Source organism: Ranitomeya variabilis, chromosome 2, assembly GCF_051348905.1.
Source record: "Ranitomeya variabilis isolate aRanVar5 chromosome 2, aRanVar5.hap1, whole genome shotgun sequence".
NCBI classification, from domain to species: domain Eukaryota; kingdom Metazoa; phylum Chordata; class Amphibia; order Anura; family Dendrobatidae; genus Ranitomeya; species Ranitomeya variabilis.
Window position 1 is genome coordinate 1,104,247,670 of NC_135233.1, and position 17,673 is coordinate 1,104,265,342.

The window sequence follows — 17,673 nt, forward strand, 5'->3', positions numbered from 1 at the left end:
TTTGAGGCGTGGCGACATTGGCTTGAGGGGGCTAAACATCGTATTGTGGTCTTGACCCATCATAAGAATCTGATTTACCTCGAGTCTGCCAAACGGCTGAATCCTAGACAGGCCCGATGGTCCCTGTTTTTCTCCCGTTTTGATTTTGTTGTCTCGTATCTTCCGGGTTCTATGAATGTTAAGGCTGATGCCCTCTCTAGGAGCTTTTTGCCGGATTCTCCTGGGGTCCTTGAGCCGGTCGGCATTCTGAAGGAGGGGGTGATTCTTTCTGCCATCTCCCCTGATTTACGATGGGTTCTTCAGGAATTTCAGGCTGATAAACCTGACCGCTGTCCAGTGGGGAAACTGTTTGTTCCTGATTGATGGACTAGCAAAGTGATTTCTGAGGTTCACTGTTCTGTGTTGGCTGGCCATCCTGGGATTTTTGGTACCAGAGATTTGGTTAGTAGGTCATTTTGGTGGCCTTCTTTGTCACGGGATGTGCACTCCTTTGTGCAGTCCTGTGGGACTTGTGCGCGGGCCAAACCTTGCTGCTCACGCGCCAGTGGGTTGCTTTTGCCTTTGCCGGTCCCTGAGAGGCCTTGGACGCATATTTCTATGGATTTTATTTCAGATCTTCCGGTTTCCCAGAGGATGTCGGTTATCTGGGTGGTTTGTGACCGGTTTTCTAAGATGGTTCATTTGGTACCTTTGCCTAAATTACCTTCCTCTTCTGAGTTGGTTCCGTTGTTTTTTCAGCATGTGGTTCGTTTGCATGGCATTCCGGAGAATATTGTGTCCGATAGAGGTTCCCAGTTTGTTTCCAGGTTTTGGCGGGCCTTTTGTGCTAGGCTGGGCATTGATTTGTCTTTTTCTTCCGCATTTCATCCTCAGACAAATGGCCAAACCGAGCGAACTAACCAGACTTTGGAAACTTATTTGAGATGCTTTGTGTCTGCCGATCAGGATGATTGGGTGGCTTTCTTGCCATTGGCCGAGTTTGCCCTTAATAATCGGGCTAGTTCTGCTACCTTGGTTTCACCTTTTTTTTGTAATTCTGGGTTTCATCCTCGTTTTTCTTCGGGGCAGGTTGAGCCTTCTGATTGTCCTGGGGTGGACTCTGTGGTTGACAGGTTGCAGCAAATTTGGGCTCATGTTGTGGACAATTTGGTCTTGTCTCAGGAGGAGGCTCAGCGTTTTGCTAACCGTCGGCGGCGTGTGGGTTCCCGGCTTCGGGTTGGGGATTTGGTCTGGTTGTCTTCCCGTCATGTTCCTATGAAGGTTTCTTCCCCTAAGTTCAAGCCTCGGTTTATTGGTCCTTATAGGATTTCTGAGATTATCAATCCAGTGTCTTTTCGTTTGGCCCTTCCAGCCTCTTTTTCCATCCACAATGTTTTTCATAGATCTTTGTTGCGGAAATATGTGGTACCTGTCGTTCCCTCTGTTGATCCTCCTGCCCCGGTGCTGATTGATGGGGAGTTGGAGTATGTTGTTGAGAAGATCTTGGATTCTCGTTTTTCAAGGCGGAGGCTTCAGTATCTTGTTTAGTTGGAAGGGTTATGGCCAGGAGGATAATTCTTGGGTTGTTGCCTCTGATGTTCATGCTGACGATTTGGTTTGTGCTTTCCATTTGGCTCGTCCTGATGGGCCTGGGGGCTCTGGTGAGGGTTCGGTGACCCCTCCTCAAGGGGGGGGTACTGTTGTGAATTCTGTTCTTGGGCTCCCTCCGGTGGTTATAAGTGGTAGCGCTGCTGTCTGTCCTTCACAGCAGTTATCAGGTGTGTCCACTCTGGACTGGGCTATTTAGTCTGGCCTCACCCTTTGGTCAGTGCCAGTTGTCCATTGTATTCTGGAGGATTCACATCCCTTCATGGTTTCTCCTGCTTCCTGGTCTTTTCACCAAGATAAGTTCTGCTGGTTTGCAGCCCACATGTTGTGGGCCTCATTGTTCAGTGCATTTCATGTTTTTTCTTGTCCAGCTTAATCTGTGTAAGGATTTATGCAGTCAAGGTGGAATCTCTGGAGAGGCAGATATACCCTCCATATCTTTAGTTAGATGTGGAGATTTTTGTATTTTCTGTGGTGGATATTTCCTAGTATTTTAATACCGACCGCATAGTTCTCTGTCCTATCTTTCCTATTTAGCTAGATTGGCCTCCTTTGCTAAATCCTGTTTTCAGCCTGTATATTTTTTTTCCTCTCCTCTCACAGTCAATATTTGTGGGGGGCTGCCTATCCTTTGGGAATTTTCTCTGAGGTGAGATAGTTTTCCCTTTTCTATCTATAGGGTTAATTAGTCCTCCGGCTGTGTCGAGGTGTCTAGGATCAGTAGGTACATCCCACGGCTACTTATAGTTGCGGTGTTAAGTTCAGGATCCGCGGTCAGTATAGATACCACCTTCTCCAGAGTATGTCCAATGCTGCTCCTGGGCCACCAAATCATAACACCAGGGCCATGCAGTTTGTTGACTTGCAAACATTGAAAGAAAAACTATAAACAATCAAACAATGCTAGTTAACCTCATCACATCTGCCCCTTAACCTGTAAATGATGGCTTAAAGGACACAAGTGTGAACTATATAAGGAGACTTTGCCTGTGTTCCAAGTGGGGATATCCACTTAGGGGACCTCGGCCCCAGCTGGAAGAATACAGATCTGCTCAATTGACCATCACTGAACCCTCAGACACGTCTTGAAGAATCCACTGTGGGACAATCAGGTCACCTGGCCACATACCTCACTGCTTTAGGTTAGCTCCTAAGCTTGTCGTTACCTCCTCTCTGTTGGGGCTCGCCAAAAGCAGGGTGCCACTGTTAGCAGTAGCCGGCCCTGGAAGCATCTCTAATCCCGGCGAGTCAGCTGAAGGGTGAGATTCTGTAATTTACACCCTGTTGGGGTAATTGCTGGGACTGTTCTGTATGCTACTGGGTGTTGCGGTTCAATAAATTATTGACACACTGTGTTACCCTCACCCTGTGTTGTCTGAGTAGTGTTCTGCCCACGGGAAATGAGAGCGCGCGTTCGGTGGTGTGAGCCCTGGTCCATGGGAGTCTTTCTAAAGACGGCAGGGCCAGCAGACTAGAGCACAGTTAGTATCTAGTAGCGCCCCCTTTTGCAAATATCACAGCTCGTAAACACTTTTTGTAGCCAGACACGAGTCAGTTCTTGCTTGAGGGATTTTCCTCCATTCTTCCTTGGAGAATTCCTCCTGTTCTGTATGATTCCTGATCAGGGGACTGTGAGGGCCATTGTAAAACCTTCAGCTTGCTCCTTTTGAGGTCGTGTATTGTGGATTTTGACGTGTGTGTAGGACCATTCTCGATTTGTAGAAGCCATCTTCTTCTTTTCATATTCAGCTTTTTTACACGTGGTGTTATGTTTGCATTAAGAATTTCTTGAAGTTTTATTGAATCCATTCTTTCCTCTACCTGGGAAATGTTCCCCCGTGCCATTGGCTGCAGCACAACCCCAAAGCATGATTGATCTACCCCCATGATTTAAGAAGTTGTCCACTACTTGGATAACTTCTTCTAATACCTCTCGCTTGCCCCCATAAAATAATAAAGCTTATACTCCCTTCCCATGCCGGTGCCTTTCTTGCACTCTGTCTCTTGGGGCTCCCATGCTGTTGTTGTGACACGTGATGCCGGTGCCCAATCAACCCTGGTATCACTGTCCCAGCCTCCTGTCGAATTGAGCAGAAAGAAGAAGTCTGAGATCAGCTGCATCCCTCATGTTCGATTTGTCCTAAGGTGAGGACGATTGGGTGCCAACGTCACAACAACCACACGTGAGCCCCGGGACTGTGAGTGCCGACACCGGAGGGGAGTATGAGCTTTATTATTTTATGGATGACAAACATTTTGATCAAGAAGTGGCTGACTTAGTAGTGGACAACACCTTTAATGGTTGGCTAGATGTTCTTTTCCTATAAAATCCTGTGCCCTTTTTTCTCCGCACATACCTTTGATCATTGTGGCCAAAGAGTTCTATTTTAACCTCATTGGTCCACAGGACTTGTTTCCAAAATGCAATAGGCTTGTTTAGATGGTTTTTGGCATACTGCTGATGCTGAATTTTATGGTGAGGACGCAGGAGAGGTTTTCTTCTGATGACTCTTCCATGATGGCCATATTTATGCAGATGTCTCTGAACAGTAGAACAGTGTACCACAACTCCAGAGTCTGCAAAATCTTTCTGAAGGTATTTTTCAGTCAAGCGAGGGTTCTGTTTTGCCTCTCTAGCAATCCTACGAGAAGCTCTCACTGAAACTTTGCTTAGTCTTCCAGACTTTACCTTGACCTCCACTGTTCCTGTTAACTGCATTTCTTAATTACATTTCGAACTGAGAAAAGGGCAACTTGAAAATACTTAACTATCTTCTTATTGCCTTCTACTGCTTTGTGGGCCTGCTTAGAAGACCCCGTGGCTGCTATTTTTTTGGCACAAGGTTAGAGGGGTCTGGGTTTTTAAAAAGCTGGGAAATTTTCATCACCGGCCTTTCCTAACCATAATGGTGAACAAGCCAAACCCCAACAGGCCAATTAAGGTCTAAAACTTTGGTCAAAGTTATCTGAGCTCACAAATTCCCAAGGGTGCCAAATCTCCAAACTTGTGCATCGGCCCATTTTACTTTTTGTAATTTTTAAAATGTAAGAGTTGAAAATTATATATATTTGCCTACAATACACAGGAAATAAATGTGTCGTCTGTAACTTTAGACCTCTTAGATCATTTCATCTTCAGCTTGCTTAACTGCTCACAAATTCACAATAACAGTTATTTTGACCAGGGGTGCACAAACTTTTACATGCCACTGTAAGTGGTCTCTGCTCTCTGTGATCTTGACTGTCGGTATATAGGTGGTCTCGGCTCTCTGTATAGGTGATCTTGGCTCTCTTTATATAGGTGGTCTTGGGTCACTGCATAGGTGGTCTCAGTTCTGTGTATGTAGGTGGTCTAGGCTCTGTGTATAGGTGGTCTCAGATGTCTGCATCAAGGTGATCTCCGCTCACTGTATACAGGTGGTCTCGGCTCTCTGTATATAGGGGTCTCGCCTCTCTGTATATAGGTGGTCTCGGCTCTCTGTATATAGGGGTCTCGGCTCTCTGTATATAGGTGGTCTCGGCTCTCTGTATATAGGTGGTCTTTGCTCTCTGTATATAGGTGGTCTCGCCTCTCTGTATATAGGTGGTCTCGGCTCTCTGTATATAGGGGTCTCGCCTCTCTGTATATAGGTGGTCTCGGCTCTCTGTATATAGGGGTCTCGGCTCTCTGTATATAGGGGTCTCGGCTCTCTGTATATAGGTGGTCTCGGCTCTCTGTATATAGGTGGTCACTGCATAGGTGGTCTCAGTTCTGTGTATGTAGGTGGTCTAGGCTCTGTGTATAGGTGGTCTCAGATGTCTGCATCAAGGTGATCTCCGCTCACTGTATACAGGTGGTCTCGCCTCTCTGTATATAGGTGGTCTCGGCTCTCTGTATATAGGGGTCTCGCCTCTCTGTATATAGGTGGTCTCGGCTCTCTGTATATAGGGGTCTCGGCTCTCTGTATATAGGTGGTCTCGGCTCTCTGTATATAGGTGGTCTCGGCTCTCTGTATATAGGGGTCTCGCCTCTCTGTATATAGGTGGTCTCGGCTCTCTGTATATAGGGGTCTCGGCTCTCTGTATATAGGTGGTCTCGGCTCTCTGTATATAGGTGGTCTTTGCTCTCTGTAAATAGGGGTCTCGGCTCTCTGTATATAGGTGGTCTCGGCTCTCTGTATATAGGTGGTCTCGGCTCTCTGTATATAGGTGGTCTTTGCTCTCTGTATATAGGTGGTCTTTGCTCTCTGTATATAGGGGTCTCGGCTCCTCCTGTCAGTGATGCTGGTTTTCTCTCCTCTCCTGATGGAGCCCCCGTGGTCACATGACCTGTGGTTTCCGTAGAGACGCCGCTCGCTGTACTGTAGGATGCTGAGAGCAGGGAGCGGCGAGTCCTCACAGCTGCCAGGTCAGTGTCCCCCCCCGGACCCCGTTATCATTAACCCTGCGTGCTCCGCATTGTCATTAACCCTGTTTGTGCTGTGTACTGTCGGCTGCATGGAGGGGGTCGCTGTGTCCCCCAGCTTCGTGTTGCAGGGTGAGGTTTGTCCCCTCATATCCTTTACATTGAGTCCTGTCCAGATTTGACTTGTATGAATTGACATCTGCTGTCGTGCAGGATACAAGGGGTTAATCCGGAGACCGCCGTCCGCTGTACGTTCTGTAGTCGGGGGAGACGCGCCTCATCCTTCTTCTTCCCTTCACTCCCACTTTCTTACTTTTGAACATTTCTGGGGCTCAGAATTTTGGGGTCTAATTTTCTCTTCACATTTTGATATGTTGGGGTCCGGATCATGTCTCGCTTTATGGCGCTGTGATATACTGGATTTTCAGTTTCTGTTATTTTTTTACATTTCTCCTTTCTTCCCATCCCGTTCAGCCCGGCTCACCCTCTATCCAACATGAACGACGCTATGGTCACGCACATCTCGTCCGGAGCCCCGACGCCAACTAAGAGGTAGGAAGAAGCATGGAGGAGTCGCCACCGTCTGCGGGTGGGAGATGGGGGGCGCCAATGTACATAGGTGAATATACACTGCTCAAAAAAATAAAGGGAACCCTTAACCAACAGACTATAGCTCCAAGTACATCAAACTTCTGTGAAATCAAACTGTCCACTTAGGAAGCAACACTGATTGACAATCAATTTCACATGCTGCTGTGCAAATGGAATAGACAACAGATGGAAATTATTGGCAATTATCAAGACACCCTCAATAAAGGAGAGGTTCTGCAGGTGGGGACCACAGACCACATCTCAGTACCAATGCTTTCTGGCTGATGTTTTGGTCACTTTTGAATGTTGGTTGTGCTTTCACACTCGTGGTAGCATGAGACGGACTCTACAACACACACAAGTGGCTCAGGTAGTGCAGCTCATCCAGGATGGCACATCAATGCGAGCTGTGGCAAGAAGGTTTGCGGTGTCTGTCAGCGTAGTGTCCAGAGGCTGGAGGTGCTACCAGGAGACAGGCCAGTACACCAGGAGACATGGAGGGGGCCGTAGGAGGGCAACCATCCAGCAGCAGGACTGCTACCTCAGCCTTTGTGCAAGTAGGAACAGGAGGACCACTGCCAGAGGCCACAAATGTGCATGTGTCTGCACAAACTGTTAGAAACCGACTCCATGAGGATGGTCTGAGTGCCCGACGTCCACAGATGGGGGTTGTGCTCACAGCCCAACACCGTGCAGGACGCTTGGCATGTGCCACTGAACACCAGGATTGGAAAATTCACCACTGGCGCCCTGTGCTCTTCACAGATGAAAGCAGGTTCACACTGAGCACATGTGACAGTCGGGAGACACCGTGGAGAGCGATCTGCTGCCTGCAACTTCCTTCAGCATGACCGGTTTGGCAGTGGGTCAGTATTGGTGTGGGGTGGCATTTCTTTGGAGATGCACAGCCCCCATGTGCTCGCTAGAGGTAGCCTGACTGCCATTAGGTCCCGAGTAGAGATCCTCAGACTCCTTGTGAGACTATATGCTGGTGCGGTTGGCCCTGGGTTCCTCCTAATGCAGAAAAATGCCAGACCTCATGTGGCTGGAGTGTGTCAGCAGTTCCTGCAAGATGAAGTCATTGAAGCTATGGACTGGCCTGCGCGTTCCCCAGACCTGAATCCGATTGACCACATCTGGGGCATCATGTGTCACACCATCCACCACTGTCATGCTGCACCACAGACTGTCCAGGAGTTGACGGATGCTTTAGTCCAGGTCTGGGAGGAGATCCCTCAGGAGACCATCCACCGCCTCATCAGGAGCGTGCCCAGGCATTGTAGGGAGATCATACAGGCACGTGGAGGCCACACACACTACTGAGCATCATTTCCTTGTCTTGAGGCATTTCCACTGAAGTTGGATCAGCCTGTAACTTCATTTTCCACTTTGATTTTGAGTATCATTCCAACTCCAGACCTCCGTGGGATATTAGTTGTGATTTACATTGATAATTGCTATGTTTTATTGTTCTGAACACATTCCACTATGCAATGAATAAAGATTTACAACTGGAATATTTCATTCAGTGATATCTAGGAAGTGGGATTTTAGTGTTCCCTTTATTTTTTTCAGCATTGCATATTTATATATATATACAGTGTGTGTGTGTGTGTGTATATATATATATATATATATATATATATATATATATATATAGTGGGAGGTATACTGTATACATCTTTACTACAGTGGATATTAAAAAAAAAAGTCTTTGCTCCCCTGGTATTATAAGGTACAACAACTGTTAGTGTATTATCTTAAGGCCCCGTCTCACATAGCGATTTACCAACGATCACGAGCAGCGATACGACCTGGCCGTGATCGTTGGTAAGTCGCTGTGTGGTCGCTGGGGAGCTGTCACACAGACCGCTCTCTCCAGCGACCAACGATCAGGGGAACGACTTCGGCATCGTTGAAACTGTCTTCAACGATGCCGAAGTCCCCCTGCAGCACCCGGGTAACCAGGGTAAACATCGGGTTACTAAGCGCAGGGCCGCGCTTAGTAACCCGATGTTTACCCTGGTTACCAGTGAAGACATCGCTGGATCGGTGTCACACACACAGATTCAGCGATGTCAGCGGGACCTCAACGACCAAAAAAAGGTCCAGGCCATTCCGACACGACCAGCGATCTCGCAGCAGGGGCCTGATCGCTGGTACGTGTCACACATAGCAAGATCGCTACTGAGGTCGCTGTTGCGTCACAAAACTAGTGACTCAGCAGCGATCTCGCTATGTGAGACGGGGGCTTTACTTCTGTTTTTGTCTGTTGTCAGGCTGAGTTATTGTCCTCCGTTATCAGCTGTCTTACATGGTCTGACTATGGTGTTGGTCTGATAGATGGAGGACAGGAGTGAAGGACGGACCCCCCTGCCAGGTTTGCATGTAAAGGCTGAAGTCGCGCCCTGACCTGATACTTTACACAGCGGAGGGTTTGTTACAGTTGTGTCCGGCGTAGGCCGACCTCTGCGGGGCCGATCGGAGGCTCTTTATAGCATCCTGTGCGTTTTGCGATCTCACTACCTTCTCGTTGTTTATCCTGGTGGTCCGGACTCCATCCTCTGTAACAAACCCTCAGCTGTGAGAAGTGTTTGGGGGGTGGGTGTTCAGCCTCTGGATGTTTCCATTTGCTGGCGGCAAGCTGGGAGTTGAGAAACCTCCTCCAGCACACTGTGATTACTGGTTTATTTCTGTCTGTGCTGGCCCTTTAAGATGGCACTGGGGGTCTGTTATATTTTGGGGAGGCCGATATGGTGTGTCGCTGGCCCCGGCCCCTCCTATGTAGCGGCCACTGTGGCAATGCTGGTGCCACCCACCGCGGTGAAAGCTCCCACCATAGCCGCTCTCCTCTGCTGCTTTCCTGCTAGCTCTCAGGATGGCCGCCTGTGCTCTATGGAGGGGCAGTGATGGGCAGCACAGCCTGGTGTTAGGGCGTCACATAGGGTTGTACCCGGGTGCGGGCTCCTCCGTGATGGGGTCACTGCCACCCACCGCGGTGAAAGCTCCCACCATAGCCGCTCTCCTCTGCTGCTTTCCTGCTAACTCTCAGGATGGCCGCCTGTGCTCTATGGAGGGGCAGTGATGGGCAGCACAGCCTGGTGTTGGGGCATCACATAGTCGTACCCGGGTGCGGGCTCCTCCGTGATGGGGTCACTGCCACCCACCGTGGTGAAAGCTCCCACCATAGCCGCTCTCCTCTGCTGCTTTCCTGCTAGCTCTCAGGATGGCCGCCTGTGCTCTGTCGAGGGGCAGTGATGGCAGCACAGCCTGGTGTTGGGGCGCACATAGAGTCGTACCCGGGTGTGGGCTCCTCCGTGATGGGGTCACTGCCACCCACGGGTCAGGGCGAAGCTGGGGATTCTTCACCGTGGTGGCAGGAGGTAAAGTCACGGGTTCATTGTACACTCAGGGCCTCCACATTGCATGCCATTGTGTTATCCGCCGTCACGTGGCCCCCGGGGGCCCCCATCTCACTCCTCCTTTTAATATTGTCCCCCAGGTCCCAGCACACCATGGACACTGGCAGCCGCCTACCGGACGAGCATGCCCTGATAGCGGACTATGTGGCCCGGCTCCGCAGCGGCACACGGTCAGTGATAGGTGGCGCCCAGTCGCGAGTCTACGGATCATCACATTGCAAACAATATTTAAAGGGACGGTGTCCGGTCATTGTCACCCATCTGGCAGCAGTCTCGCCCGTCACGGGGCGGGGCCTCCCCATCGCTGGCGCCATGTCTTGCCCATCATGTTATCAGTCACGTTTATTTTTGCATGTCTGTTCTCACCCCCATTGTTACACCAAATGTACCCCATCAGGTCTGCTCCAGTCACATCCGGAGCTGCACTCGCCATTCTGCTGCTGGCTGCATTGTGGGAGATGTAGCTTTTACCGCTCTCATTCGGCCATGCAGAATTCTAGACGCAGCTCTAGCTGTGACTGGAGGATTAGTCATTAACCCCGCACACTGGTTGTCTGGACGGCAGTACCAGTCTGACCCCAGGGAAAGGAGAACCTGGTGTATTCTGCACCTCCTAGAATCAAATACAGATGAGACTGTGCAGAGCTGCAGGGGCGTCACAGTGTGTAACGCCACCTCGTCCTGGCACGGTATGACGCCGGTCTCCATCCTCCCCAGGGGACGTGGCTGCGCCCATTAAGTGCTGGAGGGTGGTGGTGCCCCCACAAGTCCTCACACCTCTCTGCCTGACCCCACATGGCTCCTCTGTGGGGGTCTCGTCGGTGCCTTCGGAGGTCTCCTACACTGCATATATGGGCTGGCTGAGGGATGATGGGAGTGACGCCTGCTATACAAGACTGTCAGCTGCTGAGGATGATGGGAGTGATTGTGTTTCCATCCGCAGTGTGTTGGACAGTCCCAGTCGGCTAGACGAGGAGCATCGTCTCATCGCTCGATACGCCGCCAGGCTCGCCGCCGAGGCCGGGAACTCTGTGAGTAACTGACCATGGCAGTGTGTCGTCTCCATGTGTAGTGACCTTATACTCCAGCCACATCCAGAGCTGCATCGAATGCAAAGTTCATCCATGCTGCGTCCTCTATTCTACTCATATTATCATCATGTCTTCTGCTCCAGTCACATCCAGAGCTGCCCTCCTAACTCAATACCTGTAGCAGGAAGAAGAGAATTCCCCTATTTACAAAATCGATTAGAACTTAACTTTTAATAATGAATTTCTCTCATGTAACAAGGCAAAAATGTGTCAGTAATTAGAGCGACGTAAAAGCCGGCCTCCTCATGTTTCGCCCAGATACATGCTTCATCAGGGAATGGGGCACCGCGCTCATGATGAAGCTGCTATTTGGGTGAAACGTGGGGGTCTGTTCTAAATCCTGCACAGTGCTGAACCTTTGGGGTCAATGATGGGTCAGGTTCATACAGCGCCACTGATTGTTGTATTACCCCACCATGGGGGTCGGCCGGCCCTCCGAGCTCGACACCAGTCAGATCAAAGATTTTAGGATGTGATCCTCAGGGGACGACGCACGAATTACTGCCATATTTTTATCATTTTAGAGAATTTAATTTATTCTTTATTAAAATTTACATTCTAATCAGTTCGATGATCAACGGGAACCTGGCGGGTTGGAAAACGCTATTAACCTGCAGATATAGGGTTAATCTGCAGGTTATTAGTGTTAGAATGCTGCCCTGCCGCAGTACTGAACATGCGGCACCTGGGAGAAAATGATCTTATTTCCTCCCGGGAGCCGCCAGCTGTCAGTCATGGGGCGGAGCACAGAGCGACTGCAGTCTCCACATACAGCACCGCTCCCTATACTGCCGTAAGTACACCCTGGCACTATGATTGACAGCTCGTACGCCCTGGCACTATGATTGACAGCTCGTACACCCTGGCACTATGACTGACAGCTCGTACTGCCTGGCACTATGATTGACAGCTCGTACGCCCTGGCACTATGATTGACAGCTCGTACACCCTGGCACTATGACTGACAGCTCGTACTGCCTGGCACTATGATTGACAGCTCGTACGCCCTGGCACTATGATTGACAGCTCGTACTGCCTGGCACTATGATTGACAGCGTACGCCCTGGCACTATGACTGACAGCTCGTTCTCCCTGGCACTATGATTGACAGCTTGTACACCCTGGCACTATGATTGACAGCTTGTACGCCCTGGCACTATGATTGACAGCTCGTACGCCCTGGCACTATGCTTGACAGCTCTTACTCCCTCGCACTATGATTGACAGCTCGTACTCCCTCGCACTATGATTGACAGCTCATACTCCCTCGCACTATGATTGACAGCTCGTACTCCCTCGCACTATGATTGACAGCTCGTACTGCCTGGCACTATGATTGACAGCGTACGCCCTGGCACTATGACTGACAGCTCGTTCTCCCTGGCACTATGATTGACAGCTTGTACACCCTGGCACTATGATTGACAGCTTGTACGCCCTGGCACTATGATTGACAGCTCGTACGCCCTGGCACTATGCTTGACAGCTCTTACTCCCTCGCACTATGATTGACAGCTCGTACTCCCTCGCACTATGATTGACAGCTCGTACTCCCTCGCACTATGATTGACAGCTCGTACTCCCTCGCACTATGATTGACAGCTCGTACGCCCTGGCACTATGATTGACAGCTCGTACGCCCTGGCACTATGATTGACAGCTCGTACGCCCTGGCACTATGATTGACAGCTCACAGTGCAGCACATCTGTGCAGAGACAGCTGTCATTCATAGTGCCAAAGCGTGCTTACAGCAGTTTAGTGACTGACAGCCAGCAGCTCCCCGATGGAATCAAGATCATTTTCTCCCAGAAGCCGCACGTGCGTTCAGTACTGCAGCTCAACAGCATTATAATGCTATGCTATTAACCTGTAGATTAACCCCATATCTGCAGCATAACAGCGCTATCTGACCTGACAGGTTCTCTTTAACAATGAGACTGAATTGATTTGTATCTGCAGCTCTAGAAGTGACTAGAGGATCAGCCATGTTATTCTCTCCTCCACAGCCGCGACCACCCACTGAGCCCAGCTTTAACTTCGATGCCAACAAACAGCAGCGGCAGCTGATTGCCGAGCTGGAGAACAAGAACAGGTGAGAGCTGTACGGGAGGGGGTGAGCGGAGAACAGGCGAGAGTGGCATGGGAGTGAACGGAGTACAGGCAAGAGTGGCACGGGGGTGAGCGGAGTACAGGCGAGAGTGGCACGGGGGGTGAGCGGAGTACAGGCGAGAGTGGCACGGGGGGTGAGCGGAGTACAGGCGAGAGTGGCACTGGGGGTGAGCAGAGAACAGGTGAGAGCCGCATGGGGGTGAACGGAGAACAGGCAAAAGTGGCACTGGGGGTGAGCGGAGTACAGGCGAGAGTGGCACGGTGGGTGAGCGGAGTACTGGCGAGAGTGGCACGGGGGTGAGCGGAGTACAGGCGAGAGTGGCACTGGGGTGAGGGCAGAACAGGCGAGAGCCGCGGGGGTGAGCGGAGAACAGGCGAGAGCCACACGGGGGTGAGCGGACAACAGGCGAGAGCCGCACGGGAGCATACTGCAAGTGAGGGTAGCCCCAGGGTGGGAGCAGATTGCGGGTGGCCCTGGAAAGGGAGCAAGCTGCGGGCGAGGAGCAGCCACAGGTGGCCACAAGAAGGCAACCGAATGGGGCAACCTGGGAGAGGGAGCAGGCGAAGTGGCCCCAGGGAGTGAGCAGACTGCAGGCTGGGGTGGCCGCAGGGAGTGAGCAGACTGTGGGCAGGCACCGGGGGGGAGCAGACTGCAGGTGGGGGCAGCACCAGTGAGAGAGCAGACTGCAGGTGGGGGCAGCACCAGGGAGGGAGCAGACTGCAGGCGGAGGTGGCCCCAGGGAGGGAGCAGACTGCAGGCTGGGGTGGCCGCAGGGAGTGAGCAGACTGTGGGTAGGCACCAGGGAGGGAGCAGACTGCAGGTGGGGGCAGCACCAGGGAGGTAGCAGACTGCAGGCAGAGGTGGCCCCAGGGAGGGAGCAGACTGCAGGCGGATGTGGCCCCAGGGAGGGAGCAGACTGCAGGCTGGGGTGGCCCCAGGGAGGGAGCAGACTGCAGGCTGGGGTGGCCGCAGGGAGTGAGCAGACTGTGGGTAGGCACCAGGGAGGGAGCAGACTGCAGGTGGGGGCAGCACCAGGGAGGTAGCAGACTGCAGGCGGAGGTGGCCCCAGGGAGGTAGCAGACTGCAGGCGGAGGTGGCCCCAGGGAGGTAGCAGACTGCAGGCGGAGGTGGCCCCAGGGAGGGAGCAGACTGCAGGGGGAGGTGGCCCCAGGGAGGTAGCAGACTGCAGGCAGAGGTGGCCCCAGGGAGGGAGCAGACTGCAGGTGGAGGTGGCCCCAGGGAGGTAGCAGACTGCAGGCAGAGGTGGCCCCAGGGAGGGAGCAGACTGCAGGCAGAGGTGGCCCCAGGGAGGGAGCAGACTGCAGGCAGAGGTGGCCCCAGGGAGGGAGCAGACTGCAGGCAGAGGTGGCCCCAGGGAGGGAGCAGACTGCAGGTGGAGGTGGCCCCAGGGAGGTAGCAGACTGCAGGCGGAGGTGGCCCCAGGGAGGTAGCAGACTGCAGGTGGAGGTGGCCCCAGGGAGGGAGCAGACTGCAGGCGGAGGTGGCCCCAGGGAGGGAGCAGACTGCAGGTGGAGGTGGCCCCAGGGAGGGAGCAGACTGCAGGCGGAGGTGGCCCCAGGGAGGGAGCAGACTGCAGGTGGAGGTGGCCCCAGGGAGGGAGCAGACTGCAGGCGGAGGTGGCCCCAGGGAGGGAGCAGACTGCAGGCGGGGACTAGGAGCAGCCTCTGTTAGGGAGCAGTCTGCAGGCAGAGGTGACCCCAAGAAGGGACCAGGCAGAAGCAGCCCGACAGTGGGAAACTACGAAGTTGCCCCGTGGAGGGAGCAGGAGGAGGATTATGTGACCGTACAATCTGCGTGTGGACGACGCTCCGCGAGGGTGGCGGCTTTGCTGAGTAATGGACGTCTCTCATTACAGGGAGATCCTGCAGGAGATTCAGCGGCTGCGCCTGGAGCACGAGCAGGCGTCACAGCCCACCCCCGAGAAAGCGCAGCAGAACCCCACCCTGCTGGCCGAGCTGAGGCTGCTCCGGTGAGTGGGAGAGGGGCACTGTCACCTGCCGTTTGTGACCCCCGCAACTACCGTGCCATTGTATTTGTAGCCACGCCCATTTTCAGTGGGAGGGACTTGCATTAACCCATTATTTGTCTATTAGCCTCTTATAGATAGAAAGCTATTAACCATTTATCTGCCACCACATATATCTGAGCATATGATCTCGGAGGCTGATATCTGTGGCCCGATGATCTATTAACTCCTGCCATGTCCCAACCTCAGCAGGGTCAGCCTCCAGCACTAACGTGTCCGTCCTGTCCGCAGGCAGAGGAAGGATGAGCTGGAGCAGAGAATGTCCGCTCTGCAGGAAAGCCGGCGGGAGCTCATGGTGCAGCTGGAGGGGCTGATGAAGCTGCTGAAGGTAAGGACCCTCCGCATCCCGAATATCACGTCACATGACAGTCGGCTGTGATTACATGACAGCGCGGGGGCGGAGTCAGCCGGTGTTTAGGATGAGGGCAACGCCCACTAGGACCGATCCTGATAAATGAGGGAATCCATGGCATGCAGTGATGGGGACGGACCGCAGGCAGCACTGGGAGACCTCCGGTCTGGCCAGCGGGGGCTGAGGACTCGTACCGATGATGTATCTTGGCTCAAACTATGTTCTACATCTGCAAAATGATAACCTACGGCCACCACAGCCCCCGACTGCAGTGCATCATGGTCCAGATTACATGTATATAAATGTCCTGCAGCAGATTTATCCTGTATCTCGTATATAATGGGGGCATCAATGGGGTCCCTGAGGTGGATACACATCATATCTGCTCCCACTGGATATGAGACAGTGCAGGCGCGGCTGGGTTATGTACCCTCTGTAGTGTGCGCTGGATCCACTGCCCCGGGGGTCTCACATCAGGTATGATATGGTGCTTCCACCTCTGATCCCGGATACGTCACGGCGTCCCCTGGTATATGGCTCTACCTCTCTATACACTTCGGTCACACACTGCCCCCTGGTGCCGGCAGATTGTCTGTATGATCCTGTGTATAGCAGTACATAGATCATATATTGTACACTGCATTCAAACTAGATCCAGTGATTCCACAATAGATTCCCTGATTGTACCTGTTATGTACATCCTGCATCGTGCGATCTGCTCCTCCTCTCGTAATGTACATCCCACATCGTGAGATCTGCTCCTCCTCCTCTCGTTATGTACATCCCGCATCATGCGATCTGCTCCTCCTCTCGTTATGTACATCCTGCATCGTACGATCTGCTCCTCCTCTCGTTATGTACATCCTGCATCGTACGATCTGCTCCTCCTCTTGTTATGTGCATCCTGCATCGTACGATCTGCTCCTCCTCTCGTTATGTACATCCTGCATCGTACGATCTGCTCCTCCTCTCGTTATGTACATCCTGCATCGTACGATCTGCTCCTCCTCTCGTTATGTACATCCTGCATCGTACGATCTGCTCCTCCTCTCGTTATGTACATCCTGCATCGTACGATCTGCTCCTCCTCTCGTTATGTACATCCTGCATCGTACGATCTGCTCCTCCTCTCGTTATGTACATCCTGCATCGTACGATCTGCTCCTCCTCTTGTTATGTGCATCCTGCATCGTACGATCTGCTCCTCCTCTCGTTATGTACATCCTGCATCGTACGATCTGCTCCTCCTCCTCTCGTTATGTACATCCTGCATCGTACGATCTGCTCCTCCTCTCGTTATGTACATCCTGCATCGTACGATCTGCTCCTCCTCTCGTTATGTACATCCTGCATCGTACGATCTGCTCCTCCTCTCGTTATGTACATCCTGCATCGTACGATCTGCTCCTCCTCTCGTTATGTACATCCTGCATCGTACGATCTGCTCCTCCTCTCGTTTTGTACATCCTGCATCGTACGATCTGCTCCTCCTCTTGTTATGTGCATCCCGCATCGTACGATCTGCTCCTCCTCTCGTTATGTACATCCTGCATCGTACGATCTGCTCCTCCTCTCGTTATGTACATCCTGCATCGTACGATCTGCTCCTCCTCTTGTTATGTGCATCCTGCATCGTACGATCTGCTCCTCCTCTCGTTATGTACATCCTGCATCGTACGATCTGCTCCTCCTCCTCTCGTTATGTACATCCTGCATCGTACGATCTGCTCCTCCTCTTGTTATGTACATTCTGCATCATACGATCTGCTCCTCCTCCTCTCGTTATGTACATCCCGCATAGTGCGATCTGCTCCTCCTCTCGTTATGTACATCCTGCATAGTGCGATCTGCTCCTCCTCCTCTCGTTATATACATCCTGCATCGTGAGATCTGCTCCTCCTCCTCTCGTTATGTACATCCCTCATCGTACGATCTGCTCCTCCTCTCGTTATGTACATCCCGCATCGTGCGATCTGCTCCTCCTCCTCTCGTTATGTACATTGTTGTGAATTCTGCTTTTGGGTTCCCTCCGGTGGTAGCAGGTGGTAATGCAGTTGTCCCTGGGTTTCAGTCCTGGTCAGGTGTGTC

The 17,673-nt window shown here is 52.1% G+C and overlaps 1 protein-coding gene across 11 annotated transcripts in view; it reads left to right on the forward strand.

The window, feature by feature from the left end:
• Positions 1-17,673, forward strand: part of DTNB (dystrobrevin beta) — a 109,342-nt gene that overhangs the window by 72,930 nt on the left and 18,739 nt on the right. For 6 of the 11 annotated variants that reach the window (XM_077291880.1, XM_077291879.1, XM_077291884.1 and 3 more), the window contains exons 10-15: positions 6,446-6,523; positions 10,065-10,154; positions 10,928-11,015; positions 13,083-13,168; positions 15,063-15,176; positions 15,465-15,561. In XM_077291880.1, coding sequence (XP_077147995.1) covers positions 6,446-6,523; positions 10,065-10,154; positions 10,928-11,015; positions 13,083-13,168; positions 15,063-15,176; positions 15,465-15,561 — 553 coding nt within the window. The remainder of the gene's footprint in view (positions 1-6,445; positions 6,524-10,064; positions 10,155-10,927; positions 11,016-13,082; positions 13,169-15,062; positions 15,177-15,464; positions 15,562-17,673) is intronic. The other 5 variants (XM_077291888.1, XM_077291887.1, XM_077291885.1 and 2 more) reach the window with 1 other exon arrangement.